We start from the raw sequence: 18719 nt of genomic DNA, 5'->3' as shown, positions 1-18719 counted from the left end.
ATTATTGCTTTACTTGCTCAGACCACTATGGAACAGACGTGAGGGTGAACCTTGTGACAGTTGGTGTAATCGAGAGTTTAATGCTGGATTTTTTGTATTGAAGAAGCAGGGGGCATTTACCTGCCTCCTGCAGGGGTGCACGCAGTGATGCCTCTGTACTTAAAGCAGAGAGCAGAGCTGGGCTAGCAGCCACCCTGGCTCTGTTCCTGTGCACAGAATGCCCAGCTCTGCATGGTGCTGGCCCATCTTGCCTGGCTCCTGGCTGCTGGTTGTGTCCTGCAGCAGCTCTCTAAGGAAGGGCTGTATGTTCATAAATTATGGGAAAGGAGCAGCATGAGAAATAAAGAGAGCAGTCACAGGAATAATGTTTGTAGCATGAGGGAGAGCGTAAATCATGGACCCCTGCTGAGTCAGGGGCTGAGATTTCCCTCATTTCCGTAGCTCGCAGAAACCCAGAGCTCGTGCTGCTGAGCAATAAACAAAGTGTATTAATATTAGGAAGCCTTGGTCACCAGCTTTTACCAACAAATAATTTCACAAAGTCAAGGAAATTTTACAAAGCATTTCTTGTAATGGGGCGAAGCACAGCAGCAGAGTGCCAAGGAGAGGGCAGGCAGCCGATCCCATCCCCACCTTTCAGGAAATGCAGCTTCCTGGAGGCGGCGCATTTTGGAGAAGCTGTGTCATTTATGAATGGGTTTTTCTTATACTGGACCTTGCCCTCTAGGACTCACGGCACAGGGGAATACTGGAAACCACAGAGTTGGAACAAATCAGCCTCTGTGGCTCCTGAGCTGCCTGCAGGAAGCAGCCATCCCTTCACTCCTCAAGGCTGCAGGAAAGTGGCCTGTGGCTGTGAGTTGGCCTCATGCAAAGGCTGCTCCATCGCTCTTGGCAGAGCTGGTGTTGTTGCCTGGTTTAGAGTGGAGTTCTGAATCTTTCCATAAAGCACTGACTGTGTTAGCAGCTGCCATGTTGTATAGCAGGATAAATGTCCAGGGTGTGCAGCAGGGTTGGGAGCAGAGCTCAGAGCAGGCGGTCTTTCGTTTAAAGAAGTGGTTGTGCTGTGAGAGATTCTTCTCTTTAAGTTCTTGTTTTGGCTCCTGGTGTTTTATAGCTCCCTATAAAGCCTGCAGCGTGCTGCAGAAAGCACTGCCCACCCTTAATGCAAAAGAAAGTGTGAGAATGAGATCAGGGAAATTTCCTGCCTCCAAAAAAAGCTGCATGTCTTCATTTCCATTTGATTAAACATTTATTTACAGAATGAAAAGTTGGTGTTGGGTCATGTCTTTAATTGCTGTTGTTATTTGAGTTTATTCCCCTAATGAAAGGGCGAACTCTGTATGCAGCTGTAGTGGCGTGAAGCAATGGAACCAAACACGCTTAGCACTTATGTGGCTTTTTTCATCCTCAAAGCATAGTACAGAATTAATTTGGATAGGATAATAAAAAGGATGTTGTAAAAGATTAATGCTGAAGAGGTTTTAACACCGGAAATACAATTTGTGTGATGGAAAATACGGGCATCTGGCATTGCACTGTGAACTGCTCCCAGATAATGAAAAGAAACCGCTTCCAAGCAAGTGTGGCCAGATCCAGCAGGGTGTTTCTGCTCCTCTCTATCTCCAGAGACACCTCCTATCTCCTGACAGGAGCCAGCCACAAACCTTCCTGCAGTTTTCCATCTGGAACCTTGAATTGCTGCTGAGTTAAGGTCAGTGCCAGGATGTGGCTGTGCTGCTCCCCACTAAGCCAAGGGATGATGGCTGGGGAGCCCACAGAAGTAACACTTATTTCTGTGACACGTGGCTGGATCTCACTGTAGCCGTGCAGCTAAACCCAGCCCAGTTCTGTCAGTGCTTCACTGGCAAAAGCAAACGTGTGTTTAGAAGTTAACTCACAATACACAGATCACAGCAGCTGGTTGTGATTTACTTTACTCTAACTTAGGCAGACAGTCCTTCACAATGTGCTTCACGTGGAAGAGTTAGGAAAGCACTAAGGACTTAAAAAAGAAAATCTGCTTTCAGGCAGTACTAAGATACAATTTGCACTGCAGACACTGCTTATTGCTCTAGGAAGTCCCTGGTGTGAGCTCCAGAGCTTTTGTCCAGAGACAGAAGAGGAGCTTGGGGTGAGCAATGCGTGCTGCAATGGGGTGAGCAATGTGTGCTGTGCTGGGTTTGCTGGGAAATGATGCTGTTGTCAGGCTCTGTAAGCAGTGGTTGTGTTGTATGCATTGCCTTTGTTCTTTGCCTTCATACTGAAGGTCCTCACCATACCTCCCTCTATGTGTCAGGCTTTGTGCTGTTGCCTTGTCACACCGTGTGCTTTGCTCCTTGCACTACAGGCCGCAGTAAGCGACAGGTTGAAATCCAGCCCTGCTCTATGTGCAGGGCAGCTTTCAAACAGGGCAAATGCTGAGCAGCAGAAGCTGTTCATCTGATCCCTGTGCAGCACTTGGTCTGCTTGTGAAATAGGGATCGTGAACAAACAGGCGTATTGATCAGATGTCTGCTCTGTGCTCTCTGCCGTGCACCCAACAGAATCTGGAACTGAACGATGTGTTGGTGCAGGAGCTGTTCTGGGCACGGTGCCTGTCCCACGGCAGGAGGAAATGACTCAGGTGTGAGCATCCACTCCGAGCTGCAGCGCAGCCCCAGCTGAGCTGTCACCTCTTGTGTCACAGCATTGCTGGCACCTCTTCCCTCCTGTGCTGCACTTATGTGTTGATCAGGTTGTGGAGCACTGCCGGCTGCTTTGGAAGCCATGTTTGTTTCGGTATCTCCCCAGAATCCATTAATTTCTGAATGTCAGGAACTTCAGTGATGACATGGATTCATTTTAGCCTGTAAAACCCGTTGTTGCTGGTTCCTCAATCCCATAAATTTACAGGAACTGCTTCCTTTAGACAAACCTGTTATTTCCAAATGTTCTGTGTTTCAGGTTTCCTGTTTGCACAGACTGGATGCTCATTTCTTAGGGCTGGGTTTTTTCCTTTTCAGTTCTGACAAGGATACGGACCGGCAGCAGTGATGGTTTGGAATCCCAGCAGAAGCACAGCTGCGCGCAGCAGACCCGGGACATTTCACTTTCCATTCCTTGCTGCCTGCAGCCCTGCAGGGTGCGGTAGCTGTGTGCTGCTCTGAGCCTTCCAAGGAGCTCATCAATGGGAGCATCAGGAGCCATTAGGGTGCATGCAAAGAAACCATCTGCCATCTGAGGCCAGCAGCGCGTGTGAAAGGTCTGTAATGATGCAAACAACCTCTGGGCAAAGTACAAAAGGAGATAATGAAGCATATAGTGACAAGGTGGGGCAGGTGTGCTCTTCTAAGGGGATTCTTTGGGATGATTGTGGAAGCATCTTGCTCTCAGCACAACTACAACCATGGCCAACTTGAGGGCTGGCTCCTTTTGTAGCCACTATGGGAACAGAACCTGATGGAAAATGGGAATCAGTGCGATACAGCTCCGGGCTTTGCACCCAGCAGGATGCGTCACTGCTGAGTCACCAGTTGCCCCTTAGCAGCATTCATGTGTGCAGCCCAGCCCTGCTTGCTGCTGACATGGAGCCAGAGGGAGCTGGAGCTGGAGCTGGAGCTGGAGCTGGAGCTGGAGCTGGAGCTGTCTGTGCTTTAGAATCACAGAATCATTCTGGTTGGAAAAGACCAGAGATCCCCAACCCCGGCCCACCCCACCACGCAGGGTGCCCACGTCCCTCAGTGCCACATTGCCGTGGTTCTGGAGCATGGCACAGTCCTGATGGGGTGGGGTGTCTCAGTCTCGGTGGGTGTCAAGCACTTGTGATTAGCAGCAGCCACTGCTCCTGCAGTGAATGAGCGCTACAGCAATAAGCAGCAGCACTGAGGAACAGTGCAGGGTGGTCCCCTCTGGAGACGTGGGGTGGTGACATTTAACAGGGGAAAGTTTCAGCACAGCACAAAGGAAAATGTCCTGACGCTGTGCTGGGGATGAGGGGAGCCCCTCGGCCTGAGTCATGGGGGTGGGCAGGAAAGAGCCGTGGAACATGAGCAGCCAGGAGCAGCTGCTGGCAGCAGCCTGGGGCCTGTGTGGGATTTTCCAGCTCCCAGTTTGTGTGAAGTGGAAAGAGATGAGTTGTGCTTAACACTGCTTTCCTATAACGAGTGGTACCTGGAGGAGGACTGGGGGCTGCCTCTGCCTCTGCTCACAGTAATGCCAGGCTGAGCTGCTGAGCTGCTGAGCGCTGCCTGTTGTGAGTCGTTGGCTCTGATGGGAATCCATTTAGCATCCATTTCTGCAGCTGTTTCCTGTGTGCGGAGCTGTGTGAGCTGTCAGTGTTCCAGGTTACCAGGACGGGGTGGTCACTTTAATCCTCGTGAGGTTCTGAACAAAGAACCACACGTGTGATTTGGGGGAAAATACCCAAAAAAAGGATCATCTCCAACCCCTGAGAAGTGCACAGAGAGGTCGGAGGGGGAGGATTTATGGCTGCTGTGGTGTAACCAAGTAGCAGCATTGCCTCACTGCGGTTATGGATTGCCGGCTGCCAACTCCATGATGTGTGCTGATGTCTTAGTTGGGTTTTGTTGTTGCAGATCCCTTCTATGTTTAGCAGCAGCACCTCCTCGCAGGGTTACGAGGCAGCTGCTGGAGCTCAGAGGAGGCTGTAATTCATACGCTGGAGCCACACGGGGACGGCTGGGCTTTAATTCCTGTGCTGTAAAGGAAAAGAAGCAAAAGTTGCATCCAAAGGGCCCACAGAAAGTTGGAGGGTGAGGAGATCCGTCATGGAAGGAAGCACTGCTGCACCCGGGGATGGACACAGCGCACACAGCAGGTACACAGCTGCCATGTGGGACCATGTGCCTGGTGCTTACAGTGAGATGCTTCTTCAACCACCATCTTTGCTTTGTTTAGTTGCCGTGGAATTACTTGCAACCCTTCCCTTGCTACATCACATGAGCAGCTGCTGCTGTTTCATCCTGTCATACCATGTGTATGTCACTCATTGCTTTACCCCATCGTCCTCTTCTCAGCCTGGTTACTGTGCTGGGGATCCAGGCCGAGCTCTGCCTCCTGCACAGAGCCCACCTGTGTCCTGCTGCTGGGCAGGGAAAGGGTCCCACACCTGGGTTTGGGTGCCATGTTTGGATTTGTTATTGGCATCCCCCTTCATCTGCCTTTCCTGGTGCCTTTCCTGGTACCTCAGCTGTGTGTGGTTTCAGAGATACAGCCACTGTTGGGAGCTGCTCTGAAGCCCCTCATGCAGGACAGCTCTATTGCCAGCACTGCTGTGCTCAGGGCAGTGCTGTGAGGGGAACCCACGTGAGTGTGTGCAGAACAACAGCCACCCCGAGCTGTGTCGTGTCAGTTCGTGTAACCTGACAGATCTCAAATAAGAACCACATGTTAGAGATAATATCTTTGTTGCTTGCAGTTTCCTTAATGGCAAACTACTGTGCTCTAATCCCAGTGTCCAGTGCAGTGATGAACTCCCCACAGATGGGAACTGGAAATAGAATGGGGGATTTTCCTTTGGGTAATGACGGCCTTCCCAGCACTTGGGAGCCACAGTGCAGGAGGGGCAGCTGGGGGCTGGGAGCAGCCACAGGGGGCTCCTGCAGCCCCGGCACAGGGTGAATCCTGCGGGGCTTCAAGTGACCCCCGGGTTGTGCAGCGCTGTGCCTTGTACCTTGTGCCTTGTACCTTGTGCCTTGTGCCTTGCAGCAGTGCCTGTGGTGCTGCGTGCTGTGTGTGCACGGGCTGCTCACGTCTGCTTTGCAACACTTCCACCTACAGAATGAAGCCCAGCACGGCAGCGGAGCAGCTGGTGGCACTGGGAGCAGCTCAGCCTCAACGAGAGGTTTCGTTTCCTGGGACAAACTCGGTGCGTTTTCGCAGTTATTTTCCTCCCATTGGACCATCATCGTGTTCTCATGCGGTGCTGCTGGTTCGCAGCCAGGCAGGAGCTGGGGGAGCTGCTTCCTTCACAGCAGTGTTTTTTCCTCAGCAGGGCGCAGCCAACAGAGCGATAATGCAACGTGAGTCGGGTATGGGCTGGGAGAGCAGCGTGACCCATGGGAACGTCCTGTGGAAAGCAATAAAGAATTCGGAGGGACGGACAGAGACGGGCAGAGCGCAGGTTCAGGCTGAGCAGCTCCACGCGCTCAGTGCTGCTCACAGCAGCGTCTGCACTGCCCAGTTCTTACTGCAGCTCCCCATGCTCAGCTGGACGCTGGCAGCTCACGTGTGAGCTCCTCCCACTGGCCCCATGCAGCACCCCCATCTGCTGGGCCCCAACCTGGTCTCTTGCTCTGCACTGAGCTGACTGCACAGCTTTATCCTCCTGTGGCACTTTGCTGTTGGAACAGTTCCTTGCCCGGAGCACCGTGTGCTTCCTGCTCCCCCCGGCTGCCATCTGCCACCCGGCATTAAACCAACGTGGGGCTGCTGCCGCCCATCTGCTCACCGTGCAGCAGCTCCTGCACCCGGGGCTGCAATGGCTGCAAGTACCACGGAGACACAGGGAGGGCGCAGAAGTGGTAGCGCCTCCCTACAAGACACAGACTTGTCCCTGTGCTGTTACCCAGCGCCCCATTGCATCTAGCAGTGAAGGAAGTTACTTTAGTAGCTCCTCGTTTGACAGCTGACGGGCAGTAGAAAAAGCCTTATATTTTATTTCTTGTAAAAATCTTTTAACACATGCAGACTAAAACCAGTGTAAGAAAGTATCCACCATCGTTTAAACAAATAACTATACTTAAATATAAGTGTCTGCAATTGACTTGTATAAAAATAAGGTACATTTCGCCTTTGTACAGAACTCCATTCTCCAGTTCTCGGATCAATAAACAACACACAACTCTAACACACGAGTCAACCTGATCGCTGTTCTGTCTGATACTGCTAAGGTATTATGTGCAAAAGTTGGTAACAGTTCTTTCCCAAAAGAAAAACTCCCTCTGTGTCTTAGAAAAATCAGATCTGGACTTTAAATTAATCACATCCTCCTCGATTCCCTCGCTTTCACTGAGTCCATTCGCTGTGTTATATACAGGCTCCAGCAGAGCCCAGCCCGGTCCCAGCTCAGCGCCGGTGTCTGCTGTGCCCCGAGCGGCTGCTGCTGTGATGTTTCCCTTTGTGGGATCTCTCGAAGGAGCGGGACCGCTCGCGCCTGTCCCTGTGGTGCCCCCTGTCGTGCCGGTGTTTCTTGGCAGCGTCAGAATGATCCCTGGATTTGCTTTGAGAACGTGACCGGGATTTTTTCCTCTTGTGGCCGTGTCTGTTCGCACTCTTCAGCTCCTCCCGGCTGTGTTTGGCCTTCAGGTGCGGGGAGCCGTGGTTGTGGTGCCTGCGGGGGCTGCCGCTGTGACTGCGGGATCTGCTCCTGGACCGCGAGCTGTACGTCCCGGACAGACTGCGCCTGTTGTTGTAGCTGACAGAGAAGCAACAGAGTGTTAACAGCTCCTGTTCACACACACACACCATCATGTTTTCCTGTTTAGAAGCTTCCAGGTTACTGGGAGGAATCAGTGACCGCTGGCAATGGTGGCATTATCAGCACACCACAGGGTGACACCTTTTGCAATTGTACCTTGTCACAAACCCTGCCCTCAGCATCAGGTTAGAGGGAAAAAAGGCCGTAACCAAAGCTGCAGCACTGGGGGAACACCTTATTGACACCAAAGTTGCGGTTTCCACCCCAAATGCCAGCATGAAGGCTAACAGCAGATCACACCACCAGATCTGCCACCAGCCAACACTGCCCCATCCACTGCCTGCACAGCTCCCCTCCCACCCCACAAAATACAGGACACAATGACAGAAGGTCAAACCCCCCATCAAAAAAGAACCACGACAAAACAAAACCCAACAACCACAAACAAACCAGCACTTACTGCCGCCGGGGGGTGTGAGATCGAGACCGGGACTTTGTCCTCGACCTGGACCGACTCGCACTGCGGCTGCTCCGACTTCTCTTGCTTTCTTTCCTCATGCTGGAAGGGGGAAGAAAGCAGCAGGGTTAGCAGGGTTAGCAGGGTTATCCCTCTGAGGTGTTCATGGCTTCTGTTACACAGCTTAGAGCTGGTTCAGATGAAGAGAGCAAAGTCTCTTTGAACAGGAGTTTCCCACCTACCCGTTGTAAGGGCTCTTTGAAGCCTGCTGCCGTTCTTCCGGCTCTTTTTTAATGGTTTTGGTGTTCAGAGGTACTGGACTCTTCTCTTCAGTTTTCACTTCTCGTGGAGAAGCTGCAGATTTAAATTCAAGATTAGAAGTTTTCCTTGGACTTTGGCACAAGCACATCGTATCTCAATTCATGTGCACTGTTTGTACAAAGGGCAAACAGAACTGCAGAGCTGCTGTTGATCATCCCTGCTGGTGTTTAAGGGCAGACGTGGCACTGAGGGACACCACGCAGTGGGTTACGCAGGTGGGAGGCGGATGGTTGGACTGTGAGATCTTAGAGGCCTTTTCCAGCCTTCATCATCACACAGTTCTGTGTCCTCCCTCAGCACAGCACGGGGCTGGATGTGCCCATGGGCAGACATGGACACTCATGTCCAGCTGTTAGCACAAAACAAGACTGCACAGCAAAGGTACGGATCTGAGCTTTAGGCGCTCTGTACAAATGTAACAAATACAAGAACAAAACCTGAGTTCACTCAATAAGGGCTCATTTCCTGACAGAATACAGGAAGGCAAAGCTCTGCCAGCAGCTGTCCCTGAGCTGTCAGGATGCTGCTGCCCTGCTGCAGGCCCTGCCTTCCCTCAAGTGCTTCTGAGCCAAACTGTGCCTTCCCAAACACAAGGAAGCCCTTTTGGTTCCCAGGGAGAAATTCACACTTGCCAACTCGATGCCGTTTGGTTTTCAAGAGAAACAAGTAATTGTGCTTTCTCAGAACACGCTCTCAAGCTCCTAATAGTGCTGTGGGAGGAGGGCATTGAGAGCTGAGACCAGACAGCACTGTCTGCTCTTTGCACACTGAGCTCAGGCAGCTTCACCCACTGACTGGAGATCCACCCTGCAGGTTTTCACTCACTACAGCACTATGGCTGTGACTTCCCCTTCTGCTTCCTGACCACGGCCTGCCCTAAAGGCCCTGCAGAAAGGCAGAGTGCAGAAACACCTGCTACAAAAGGAGCCCTGAGCCCCTCAGGACCCCACAACATCAAATCCAGAGCGTCTCTGTAACACAGCAATGCAACATACCCAGCCTGGACACTGCTGCAACCTGCAGGGAACACACCATTAGTGCGTCCCCATCCCCCCTGCGGAAGTGCAGATGACAGGGAGAGCAGAGCAGCTTTACTTCCCCTGATTTGCTATTTCACTTCTCAGTGACTGTGGACAAATTTATTTTGTTTCTTAGCTCTGTGATAAAGTCTGCGTTGCCCTGCAGCTCAACCAGCAAACTACATTTAAACCCATCAGTTTGACAGTACTCCAATAGCGTCATGCAAGTTCCTGTACAAGAGAAGCAGCTTACATGGTTTGGATGCAGGAGAAAAGCCACCCAGTGTGGAAAGTGCTGGAGTTCCATCCGGATTTAAGCCTTTTGCCTTCAGTTTGGCTTCCTGCAGTGCCATTTTCCTTTTTTCCACTTCTTTATCCAGTAACTCGTAATTGGGCTATTAAAGTAACAAGAGGCACAAAGCTGTTTTTTCCATCCCACTCCTCCAAAACACGGATCTTGTAACCGCCTGCCCAGCAACGCGACTCACTGCTGAGCTCCTGCCATCCCATCTCAGCCCCCCCAGAGAGCAGCAGCGGCACAGCACAGCCCTTACAGCTGCACCTACATGGAGATGTGCCCCAGCATCCCCACACAGCTGAGACAGCTGATGTGACAACAAAACCCGCCCCAGAGCAAACACATCCTGAGGGTGGTACCTTCTTTCTGGTGTAGAGCTTCAGAGTGGTGAGGCAGATCTCCTGGATCTCCTCCTCCGTAGTGCCAAAGAGCAGGAACCAGTGCGGGCGGGTGGGTAAGGGAATCTGAAAACAACAAACCTTAATTGGAGATCATGGATCACAGCACAGACACTCTCACTATCTTCTTGACACTGAGCTTCTAGCAATAGAAGTCCATAGAAAGGCAGAACAGCACTCACCTGCAGAGCTCTAGCAGCAAGATAAATGCAAGCACATGCTATAGTCTCTGGCTGAAAGCGAACAAACACGTTTGTTCGCAGGCTGTCATTCATGTAATTCCTAAAAGACAGAATTCAGGCAGGGTTGGATCTCAGGTCTGCATCTTTAGGACAACAATACTGGAGACTCAATTGACTTTATTATTTTTTCTGTTATTCTATTAAATACTTTTGCGCTCTTTAGTTACTACGTAGTTCTTTGGGAAGAACTACAGTTCTTACTTCTATGAAAGAAGTCTGCACCATTCCCATTGCTCTGAAAAGCCAATGCAAGTAGCGCTGTGTAACAGCTTCCTGTCAGTTACACTGCACCGTGAAGTGTCCACTGAGCAGCAAACCAGCAAGTACTTCTCATCCTGCAGCTGTTTGCTTCAAACACCAAAGTTCTCACGTTTCCAAATCAATCTGCTCAAGACTCAAACATGAAAATACAGCATGTTTTGAACCTACCATTTTCCAGAGGCTAGATGCAACCGATACGGTTCACAGAACATTGCGTTTAAAGCTTTATGTGTGCTTTGATTAACATCAATTTCATCCCAAAGGAAAAGCATCCAATTCGCTCGCTGTGTTTAAAACCTTCATGTTAAAAAAGAGCTACAAGTCAGCACCAGATCTCCTACTTCTCTAGGCTACCTCTGTTCCAGCATGGAGCACTGCCACGCACTACATGCCAAGAGATACGTTTAAACAGCAGAGATCTCCATGACTTTTAAAGTTTCTGAGCTATGGGAGAGAAACGAACAGCAGTCAGCAAGTATTGGCTGTACAGAACAGTGCCCATACGGATACTAAGTGAACATGCTTCATGCACTAATTTATTATGGAAAACAAAAAACCAACCCTTGAGTCTAGCCAAGTGTTACAGCTACTCAGTTTATGTTGGCAGACGATCTCCCCAATGTGTCCATGGGCCCTTTAAATAAACTGCAGTATACAGTAGCTAGGCAACAAATACATTTAGAAACATTTTGAACAGGTACTTCTCAAAGCAAATATACAAATCCTTTTGACACCCAGACAGAACTAGAAGATGTTGCCCGATGGATATGGACCACTTCAGTGAATCTCGGATGAGAGCTTGCACTGGGTTGGCTGGAGAGAAGGGCAGCCAAACAGGCCATCCCCAGGTCATGGGCTGAGGTGCGAGGGCAGAGCTCTATGACTTACCATCAGGGACTACCCTTTAATTAAAGAGTAGAAAAAAGAACAAAGTTAAATTGAGTTCTCCATTACAGAGTGGAATCAAGCCATGAAAATAGTAAGCAGAAACAAGCACTATCGTGTTTTGGAAGTAAATAGTTATATAATGACTTACATCTCATTGCTTTGCATATGGATCATCAGGCTTATTATTTCTGCTACTATTTTCCTGGCTAGAAAGAGAACAGAAAGTAACTTACCAGGCTGTCTGTACCAGGGTTTGATTACGTTCACACTCTAAGACTTGTAAATACATCACAATGATCTGAGGGCAAAGAAAGAGAAAAAAAGACTCAGTTTTAACAAATGAAGCAACAGTAAATAAATAAATACTGACAGCCAAACAGCAAGACATGGTGGGCTCCTCCTTTTCTAGCTACGCACTCTATGCCCACAGCATCAGCAGCCTCGTTCAGGCACTGCTCTGCTCCTGGTCTGTGGCTTTCAAAACCAACCACCTGCAGCGTTGCCCAGGGAGGTCACTGCTACCACAGGTCAGTACAGCTACTTGCATGAGCACTCATGCAAAAGCACAACTGACAACAGCTACGGAATAAGCAGATGAAGTCTGATTGTTTTTACATCTGCGCCTGTTGTCTCATAGCCCACGGTGACACCTTCAGGGCAGGACACTCTTTACAAGTTACATTATCACTGATTACTCACCTTATGTGGATGCTTGACATGAACACAAAATCCCAACTCCTTCAGTACCCTCCTTTCTGCTTTGATTACTTGATTTTTGGTGTTTATGTAGTTCTGATCAAGCATCAGGGGGCTTGGAGTCCTATAGTTTGCAAGAAATAAAATCAAAACTGTTTTGCATATCCAAAAAATAGCAACAACTCTGTTTTCCCTTCCAACCAACTAATGGCAACAGAAAACGATTTTCAACTCCTGCAAGCAAGTTTAAGCATTAATCTTGTGCTGTCCAAGTTTAGATAGACTAGTTTAGTTCCTGCGTTTGACTGCCTATGGATTACATGGATTACAAAGATCCTTCCCTACTGTGCACACAAAACACAGCCCCAGCTGCTGGAATAGAGTCACCTTTTCAGCAAAGAACTCAGAGAACCTTTGTTTTGCACAATGGAGGTGGGGAGAAAGAGCACGATGCTGTTACCTCTGCCAGAACAGAAGCCAGAACAGCTTTCAGAAGGGTTTTACTGATGTTAATGTAGCAAGCGTGTGCTTTGGAAGCTGCAGTTTCATGTGCCCCAGAAGATAACGTTACTGAGATCTTGACAGAAAGAGCCCTACTGTGATGTACAACAAGTCTAATACAGCAAAGCATTTAGACTTTAAAACTGTGGTTCTGCACACTGCAGACATCCATCAGTGACTGTACAGCAAGGCAAAATTCCAAAGTCTGGTACCATCAATTCAACCCCCGACTCCTTCCAAATCCAAAACCTCAACTCTTCAAAGCTTTTTGGCTTTTTTGTTCCAACTGCAACAACCCACTGTGTGGTTCAGGCACAAGCATCGTGCCCGTTGGTCTCCCTTCATCTGTGCTGGGGCTCCAGCTGTCATCACTCCCCACACTGCACCCACTGCCTCAAAGGAAGATCCTTCCCCACTCATCCCATGTGCCTCCTGGTGCACAAGCATCGTGTTGCAGCTGCTCACACTCCAGTAATCCACAGCTGCTTACCCCACAGCTCTAGTTCACTCCAAGTACCAGTGACACACTTACGCTACCCTGAATAGGAAACAGCACAGCAAAGATTCAAAATATTTCACGTTTCATTACTGAATTGTCTTTCCTGAGTCAGTGCAAGTTCCACGGGTTCATCACGCGGCTTTTTCCCCAGTGAGAGTGGAAACAACACTCAGAACCTCCCTATGGTCCCATCCCATAAAGGAAGGGTCAGTGGAATTACAAGGGTAACCACAGGGCTGCCCAGCTGCAGCAAACCTGGCTGTGAGGTGGGTGCACTTTCTGCAGCCGCCTGGAAGGATGACTGCAGCCTTTGGTCAAAGGATACAAGCAGCCATGCACTGCACTAACACAAACACCGTGCTGGATCTCCATGCACCTGAAGCATGAGCTCCCCCAGCCCTTGCCAAGGGGCCCAGGAACGGCTCCCAGCAGCTCTGTGGTACCAGGGTCAGCAGCTCAAGCAGAAGCACTGCTGCTGTCAGCATCCTCCACCCCGTGTAAAGGCACTGTGCTCATTAACTCTCACTCAGGGAGTTCCTGAGGTTTGTCATATTTCACATGTAACGCCAAAAATGCCATTTTTCACAAGGTAACTGGAGAAGAAGGACTTAAGTTTAAGGTGACCAGTCCCATGGAGCAGTCAGGACATCATCAGCAAACACGGCAAGTGCAGTTTGAATATAATGCTCTGGAGTGGGAGGGCTGCTTGAAAGAACCAGCTACGGGTTCAAGCAGCTGAAGCCAATTCACTTCCAACTGCTGAGTTTTATAACAGCATTACTTGATATAGTTTTATCTAAGAGATCACTGACGTAACAGGATCTGAATGGCTGCACTGAGAGCAGAAACAAGTCTAGGTTCCTTGGCAGAATGTTTCAGAGCAGTCAATTCTAGAGGAAACACCTTGAGCAGCTGATACACAGCTCTGATATGCAGCTACCTGGGGTCATGTCACACCCTGCAGTGGGATCACTGCCTTCCAAATGAGCCTGCTCTCTCTAAAAGCCATTTCTAGAAGTCATAAAACAAAAGCAGTAAGCTAACAGTGCAAGAGGAAAGGCTGCCAGCCTTCCTGCATGTGAAGCTTTGCTGTCATTCTGCAGGGCTAAAGCATTGCTGCAGACTCTGTATGTGTTTGACAGCTGAGTGATAGGAACTCAACATCACCGTACAGCTGGAATTGTGCTTTACTCTGTGTGCCCTCAGTTACCTGCTCTGTCACCTATGAGACAAGTTCCAGAGATCTACAGACCTCAGGAGGCCATAAAGTATCAGTTTATCCAGGAAGTATTTCCAGAAGTGGACAAACAGCCTTTTATCTCCTTCAGAACAGTGATCTGCATATGACTGTGCTGCATCTCACTGCAGGCAGCACTTACGTTCCCCACTGGGTAAGATTTACCAGCTTAGCACTTTTGCCAGCAGCTCCACAGTGTGGGGATGTCATTATTTAGGAGCTGGGGACTTCAGAGATTTCCCTGTGCAAAACTTTTTATCATTCCAACTGAAAGGCAAGGAGAGGAACTGGATGCTGCATCTGCTGCTCTTACTACTCAGAACTGGTAAGTAATCAGTTCTGGGCCCACACACCATGTCAGGGAAATGATTTAAAAGCTTCTATAGAAAACTAAGCTTCAAACCCCACACAGCAAAGCAGTATTACGATTTCCTACTTCCAGTCCCTTGTTACAAACCAGAAGCAGCACTGCAGGACGACTTCATACTTATGAGCAGCACACAGTGCCCGTCCTGGTAAATCACTCCAACAGCCACAAAACTTAATCTGGATTTAGAGACTCTGAAGATAAGCACGCTGTAATGCATTCCCAACAGAATAAATTAAACATGCTTGTTTAAAATCCCTCTGGCAAACAGGATCTGCGTGCTTGACAGAGCTACAGCTTCATCAGATGCAGCACTAATGTTTGATACCTGTGCAACACACAGTAAGTAGGAGGAAAAGGACCACGTGTGTGCTTTGTGTTTGAAATGCAACACGTCCTTCTATCAGTGCAGTGTGACATCAGCATCTCATTTCAAAGAGCAGCACATCTCTCTTATGGCAGCCAATTCCAGAAGAAAGAGAGTTGTACGTTTGTCCCCAGCATTGTAAATACAGGCACTGCAGGTTCATGGAACAGTTAAGAACAGCACTGAATTAACGCAGCCACCTGAGCACAAGTGTGGGACTGTGGGACGGCTGCAATGGAAGCGAGGAACAGCCAACCAACATCTCACAGCAACACTTGTGAGGTTACAAATGACAGCAGTCACATTCGGTTGAAGCCTCATAAAGACTTTCTGCAGCTTTCAGGCACATTTAAGATATATAAAAACCAACTTCAAACTACATTGTGCATATTAAACATGAGTTATGCTTGTCTGAGAACAGAGATATTTCAGCACAAAAGCAGTATGTTCATAATACGACTTTTCTTCATGCACACAAACATTTCACATGCAATACTACATGACATATGCTTGTGAGAGATCCCAAAGACAGCGTGCTTGTCCTCAACACTTCTAGCTTACAGAGCACTTAGAGCTTTTTCTTATTTCCCAGCATTAGAAATACGACCTCGCAGTAACTCAGTTGACTACATGACTTACAAAAGGAAATCCCAATGCCATTCCCATTCCCACAAACACACACATAAGGACCACTTGCACATCATTTACATACATAGCTTTACGAATTTAAAGACTTCTGCTTCCCCCTGTGATGGAGGCATGTTTGACTACAACTCAAACTGCACTTACACAGATCCACAAGGTGGACCTAAGAACCCAAAACTGTTTAAGAAAGCAAGTCTATCAAATGTCATGTGTGGGTTAAGAGCTTCAATTAATGGAAAAACTCAACTACAGGCAGAAAGAAAGTACAGCAGCCTGACCATTCATCTCAGCTCTGGGTTGGGTGTGAGAAACTAACTACAGTCTAAGTGTTAGCTTCAGATAAAAGAGGATTAAGCTAGTATTCTAAAAACCTGGACAGCAAAGAAAAAAGCTTATAACAAGGTACAGGAGTTCTTCCAAATGGTTCACCATCGGCCAACCTGTTAGTCCCCCGATTCCAGTGACCTATTCTCAGAGCACTGGCTTCTCCTTGGGGATTTTCGATACTTCACTCACTGTTGCCATGACGAAAGCTTCATCTTTATGTACCACTCCACATCACCCAGGCTTTGGTAAATGTAGCTGGTCGCTGTATAGTCGGTTGCAAGGGAAAAAAGAGTTGAAGTTAATAACGTGTACAGATCATGTACTTGTCAACTTGTACAAAGTACAGAAAAACGTTTACATCCTGTTTAAAAAGAAAAAGCAAGCCTGGATGTCAGACTTGGGCATTTTAAGATTGGTTGCATGCAGATTCACTCAGAATCTCAGACCAACAAAACCCATTTTTGCAGACAATAACGGGGCAGAAGTGCGTGACTTCATGACATGATGCATTTAAGTCACCATGTAACATGTGTAAGTGACATTCTGCTTTGGAACAGGCTGGCTGGAAAGACTTCAGTTCACAGGTTAAGTTCATCCTTTGGTCCTTTGTATCATCCTCTGATCCTTTGTATAGCACAAAACCTTTGTATTCTCCTTACTAAAATGTAAAAGGCACTGCAATACAACTAACCAGGCTTGTGCATCCAGATCAAGGCCAAAACATTAGGAATCACTCCATCAGCTTCAACAATCCAAAAGCCAGACTCCCTCGTCATAAAGGAGAACAACACACAATCCACATTCTGCATAACTTCACAAACTCCCTCTGGGCCATCAGGGACAACAACGCAGATGGAAATGGGGGAGAAAAACCCCACCACAAAACTAAGGGCCATGGGAACTTTAACAGTGAATCACTCTTTTATCTGAAGCTAACTCCAAAGACACGAGCACAGGGCAGTGAGAGAAGTTTTAGATGCCACAGAATCACAACCAGGATAAATGTCCCAAGGAACTGCTGGCTTCTCCCTAAGGGATTTCTACTCCCTCCAGAAGGTAACACAGGGCTCAGTGTGAACTCCTGCATTAACCTGGTGATACAAAGCCATATGTGAGAGTGTGAATTTAAAAACCTGGCTGAGAACTATCCCTACCTTTCGAGCTACAGATTGCCTTAAGTAATCACACTCTAGAAATAAAGGCACTTCACCACAGCTGAAGTCTCCCACCTCAGTCTCTAACTCTGCTACACGACACATTTAAGGAAACTGTGTGTTTAATGGGATCTCTTCTTCCCTTTCCCCCTTCCTTTTCCCTCTTTAACACATGATCTGCTTTCCACATGAAAACAGACATGAATTCCCACACAAAAAAGCAGAATTAGGCACTCACAACTGAAAACAGCTCCGCAGCCACAGATCCGCACATGGATCAGGTGAGCTTACACTCCATCAAGCACACGGTACCATAAAAGGCCACAAGCCTCACTTTTTGCCATTAGAGATACCTCCAGCTTCCAAGGCTCAACTGCACTTCCTCCTTGTAGAGGTGCTGTCATTACAGCTGTACACTCTGTAAACCAGGCCACGCTCTTAGATCCCTTCCAAAAATCACCATTTCTACAAAATACCATCGCTATCACTCCAAGCTCAGCCTCCCCTTCTGCAAACAGCCACCCGGCTGCCAGCACAACCAGGGGGAAGGCACCAGGAGATGTGAGGTGTGTGTGCTGAGCGGCTCGTGGTGTTAATGCTGCCACGGACAGTGTGAGGGCGCGGCGGGGCGGCAGCCGGCCTTACCTCTTGGCTCTGAGCTGCCTCAGGTGGTGGAACACGTTGATCACGTCCCGGATCCGCCGCGGCGCCTCTTCGATCTTAGACGCGAGGTTGATGCAGGCCATGGCCACGATCTGCGGGGAAGGCCCGGCTCCGTCAGACCCGTCGCAAAGCCCGATACAACGCGCCCAGCGCCGCCCCCGGCCCCGCTCACCTCGAAGCTGTGTTTGACGAAGGACTTGGAGTAGAAGAAGCGGTGGAACAGCACCTGCCCCGTCGCCATCGCCACCTGTGAGGGCACAGAGGAGGAGGCGGCCCGTCAGCGCGCGCGCCCGCCGCCATTTTGTGCCGGGCTCCGCCGCCGCCCCCCGGCACAATGGCGGCCCCCGGCCCCGCTCCCACCTGCGGCAGCCGCAGCAGGATCCCGGCCGCCTGGATCAGCTCGCAGCCCAGGATGCGCAGGTCGGTCTCGCACTGCAGGTCCAGGCCGTCCTGCATGGAAGGGGTGGGCGAGAGGCGCTCCTCGGGGATCAGCGAGTGGTCGATGGTCAGGGACACCTCCGAGTACAGCCGGTCTCCGATCAGGATCCCCGGGGCGGCGGGGGGCGGCGGGGGAGGCGGCGGGACGGCGGACGGTGCGACGGGAACCGGGACGGCGGTGACGGGAGGGGGAGGCGGGTGCGCGGCGGCGGAAGCCATCATGGCGGCCGGACCGAGCCGCGGCCACGCTCCGACTGGCGCCGCACGGCGCTGTGACGCAGCACTGAGCGGCAGCGCCAGGACACAAGGGAAAAAAGAGTCCGGCCGCCCCGCCCTGAGCGGGACAAGGCACGGAGCAGAGCTCAGAGCTCAGAGCACACAGCACGGCCGGGACCGGCGGCACCGGGACTGTGCGGGACCGGACCGAGCGGAGCTGCGAGGGAGCGGCCGCTCCGACCCCGTGAGGCCGCGGTGTGTGTGCGCTCAGTCAGCCCCGATTAAATCCTGCTAATAGCGGGGAG

General features: G+C 49.9%; 2 protein-coding genes across 7 annotated transcripts in view; one reads left to right on the top strand and one right to left on the bottom strand.

Moving 5' to 3' along the window:
- LEKR1 (leucine, glutamate and lysine rich 1) overlaps positions 1-4819 on the top strand; it is a 47333-nt gene extending 42514 nt beyond the window's left edge. For 5 of the 6 annotated variants that reach the window (XM_032446597.1, XM_032446596.1, XM_032446598.1 and 2 more), the window contains 2 exons: positions 3006-3244; positions 4578-4819. The gene's annotated coding sequence lies outside the window, so the exon portion shown is untranslated. Of the gene's footprint in view, positions 1-1629; positions 1715-3005; positions 3245-4577 lie in introns of all 6 variants that reach the window. The other variant, XM_032446594.1, reaches the window with a different exon arrangement.
- Positions 4820-6620: 1801 nt separating this feature from the next.
- Positions 6621-18444, bottom strand: CCNL1 (cyclin L1). Its single transcript, XM_015872117.2, has 11 exons — positions 18121-18444; positions 17933-18007; positions 17743-17852; positions 12004-12124; positions 11538-11602; positions 10096-10195; positions 9875-9979; positions 9471-9612; positions 8120-8231; positions 7881-7979; positions 6621-7417 (listed from the first exon to the last, which is right to left on the bottom strand). The coding sequence occupies exons 1-11, from the start codon at positions 18418-18420 to the stop codon at positions 7069-7071; spliced, it is 1578 nt and encodes a 525-aa protein (XP_015727603.1). The 5' UTR covers positions 18421-18444; the 3' UTR covers positions 6621-7068.
- Between the last annotated feature and the right edge of the window lie 275 nt (positions 18445-18719).

Source organism: Coturnix japonica, chromosome 9, assembly GCF_001577835.2.
Source record: "Coturnix japonica isolate 7356 chromosome 9, Coturnix japonica 2.1, whole genome shotgun sequence".
In the NCBI taxonomy this organism is placed as follows: domain Eukaryota; kingdom Metazoa; phylum Chordata; class Aves; order Galliformes; family Phasianidae; genus Coturnix; species Coturnix japonica.
This window is presented reverse-complemented; position numbering and strand designations above follow the sequence as displayed.

What these genes read in the sequence shown, in the direction of transcription:
- CCNL1 (XM_015872117.2), bottom strand. Translation starts at nt 18,420, where the DNA reads ATGATGGCTTCCGCCGCCGCGCACCCGCCTCCCCCTCCCGTCACCGCC. An exon ending in TTGCTGCTAGAGCTCTGCAG is followed by an intron (nt 9,980 to 10,095) that starts GTGAGTGCTGTT and finishes TGTTGTTTTCAG; the next exon opens with ATTCCCTTACCCACCCGCCC. An exon ending in TTCTCCTGCATCCAAACCAT is followed by an intron (nt 8,232 to 9,470) that starts GTAAGCTGCTTC and finishes TTAAATCTGCAG; the next exon opens with CTTCTCCACGAGAAGTGAAA.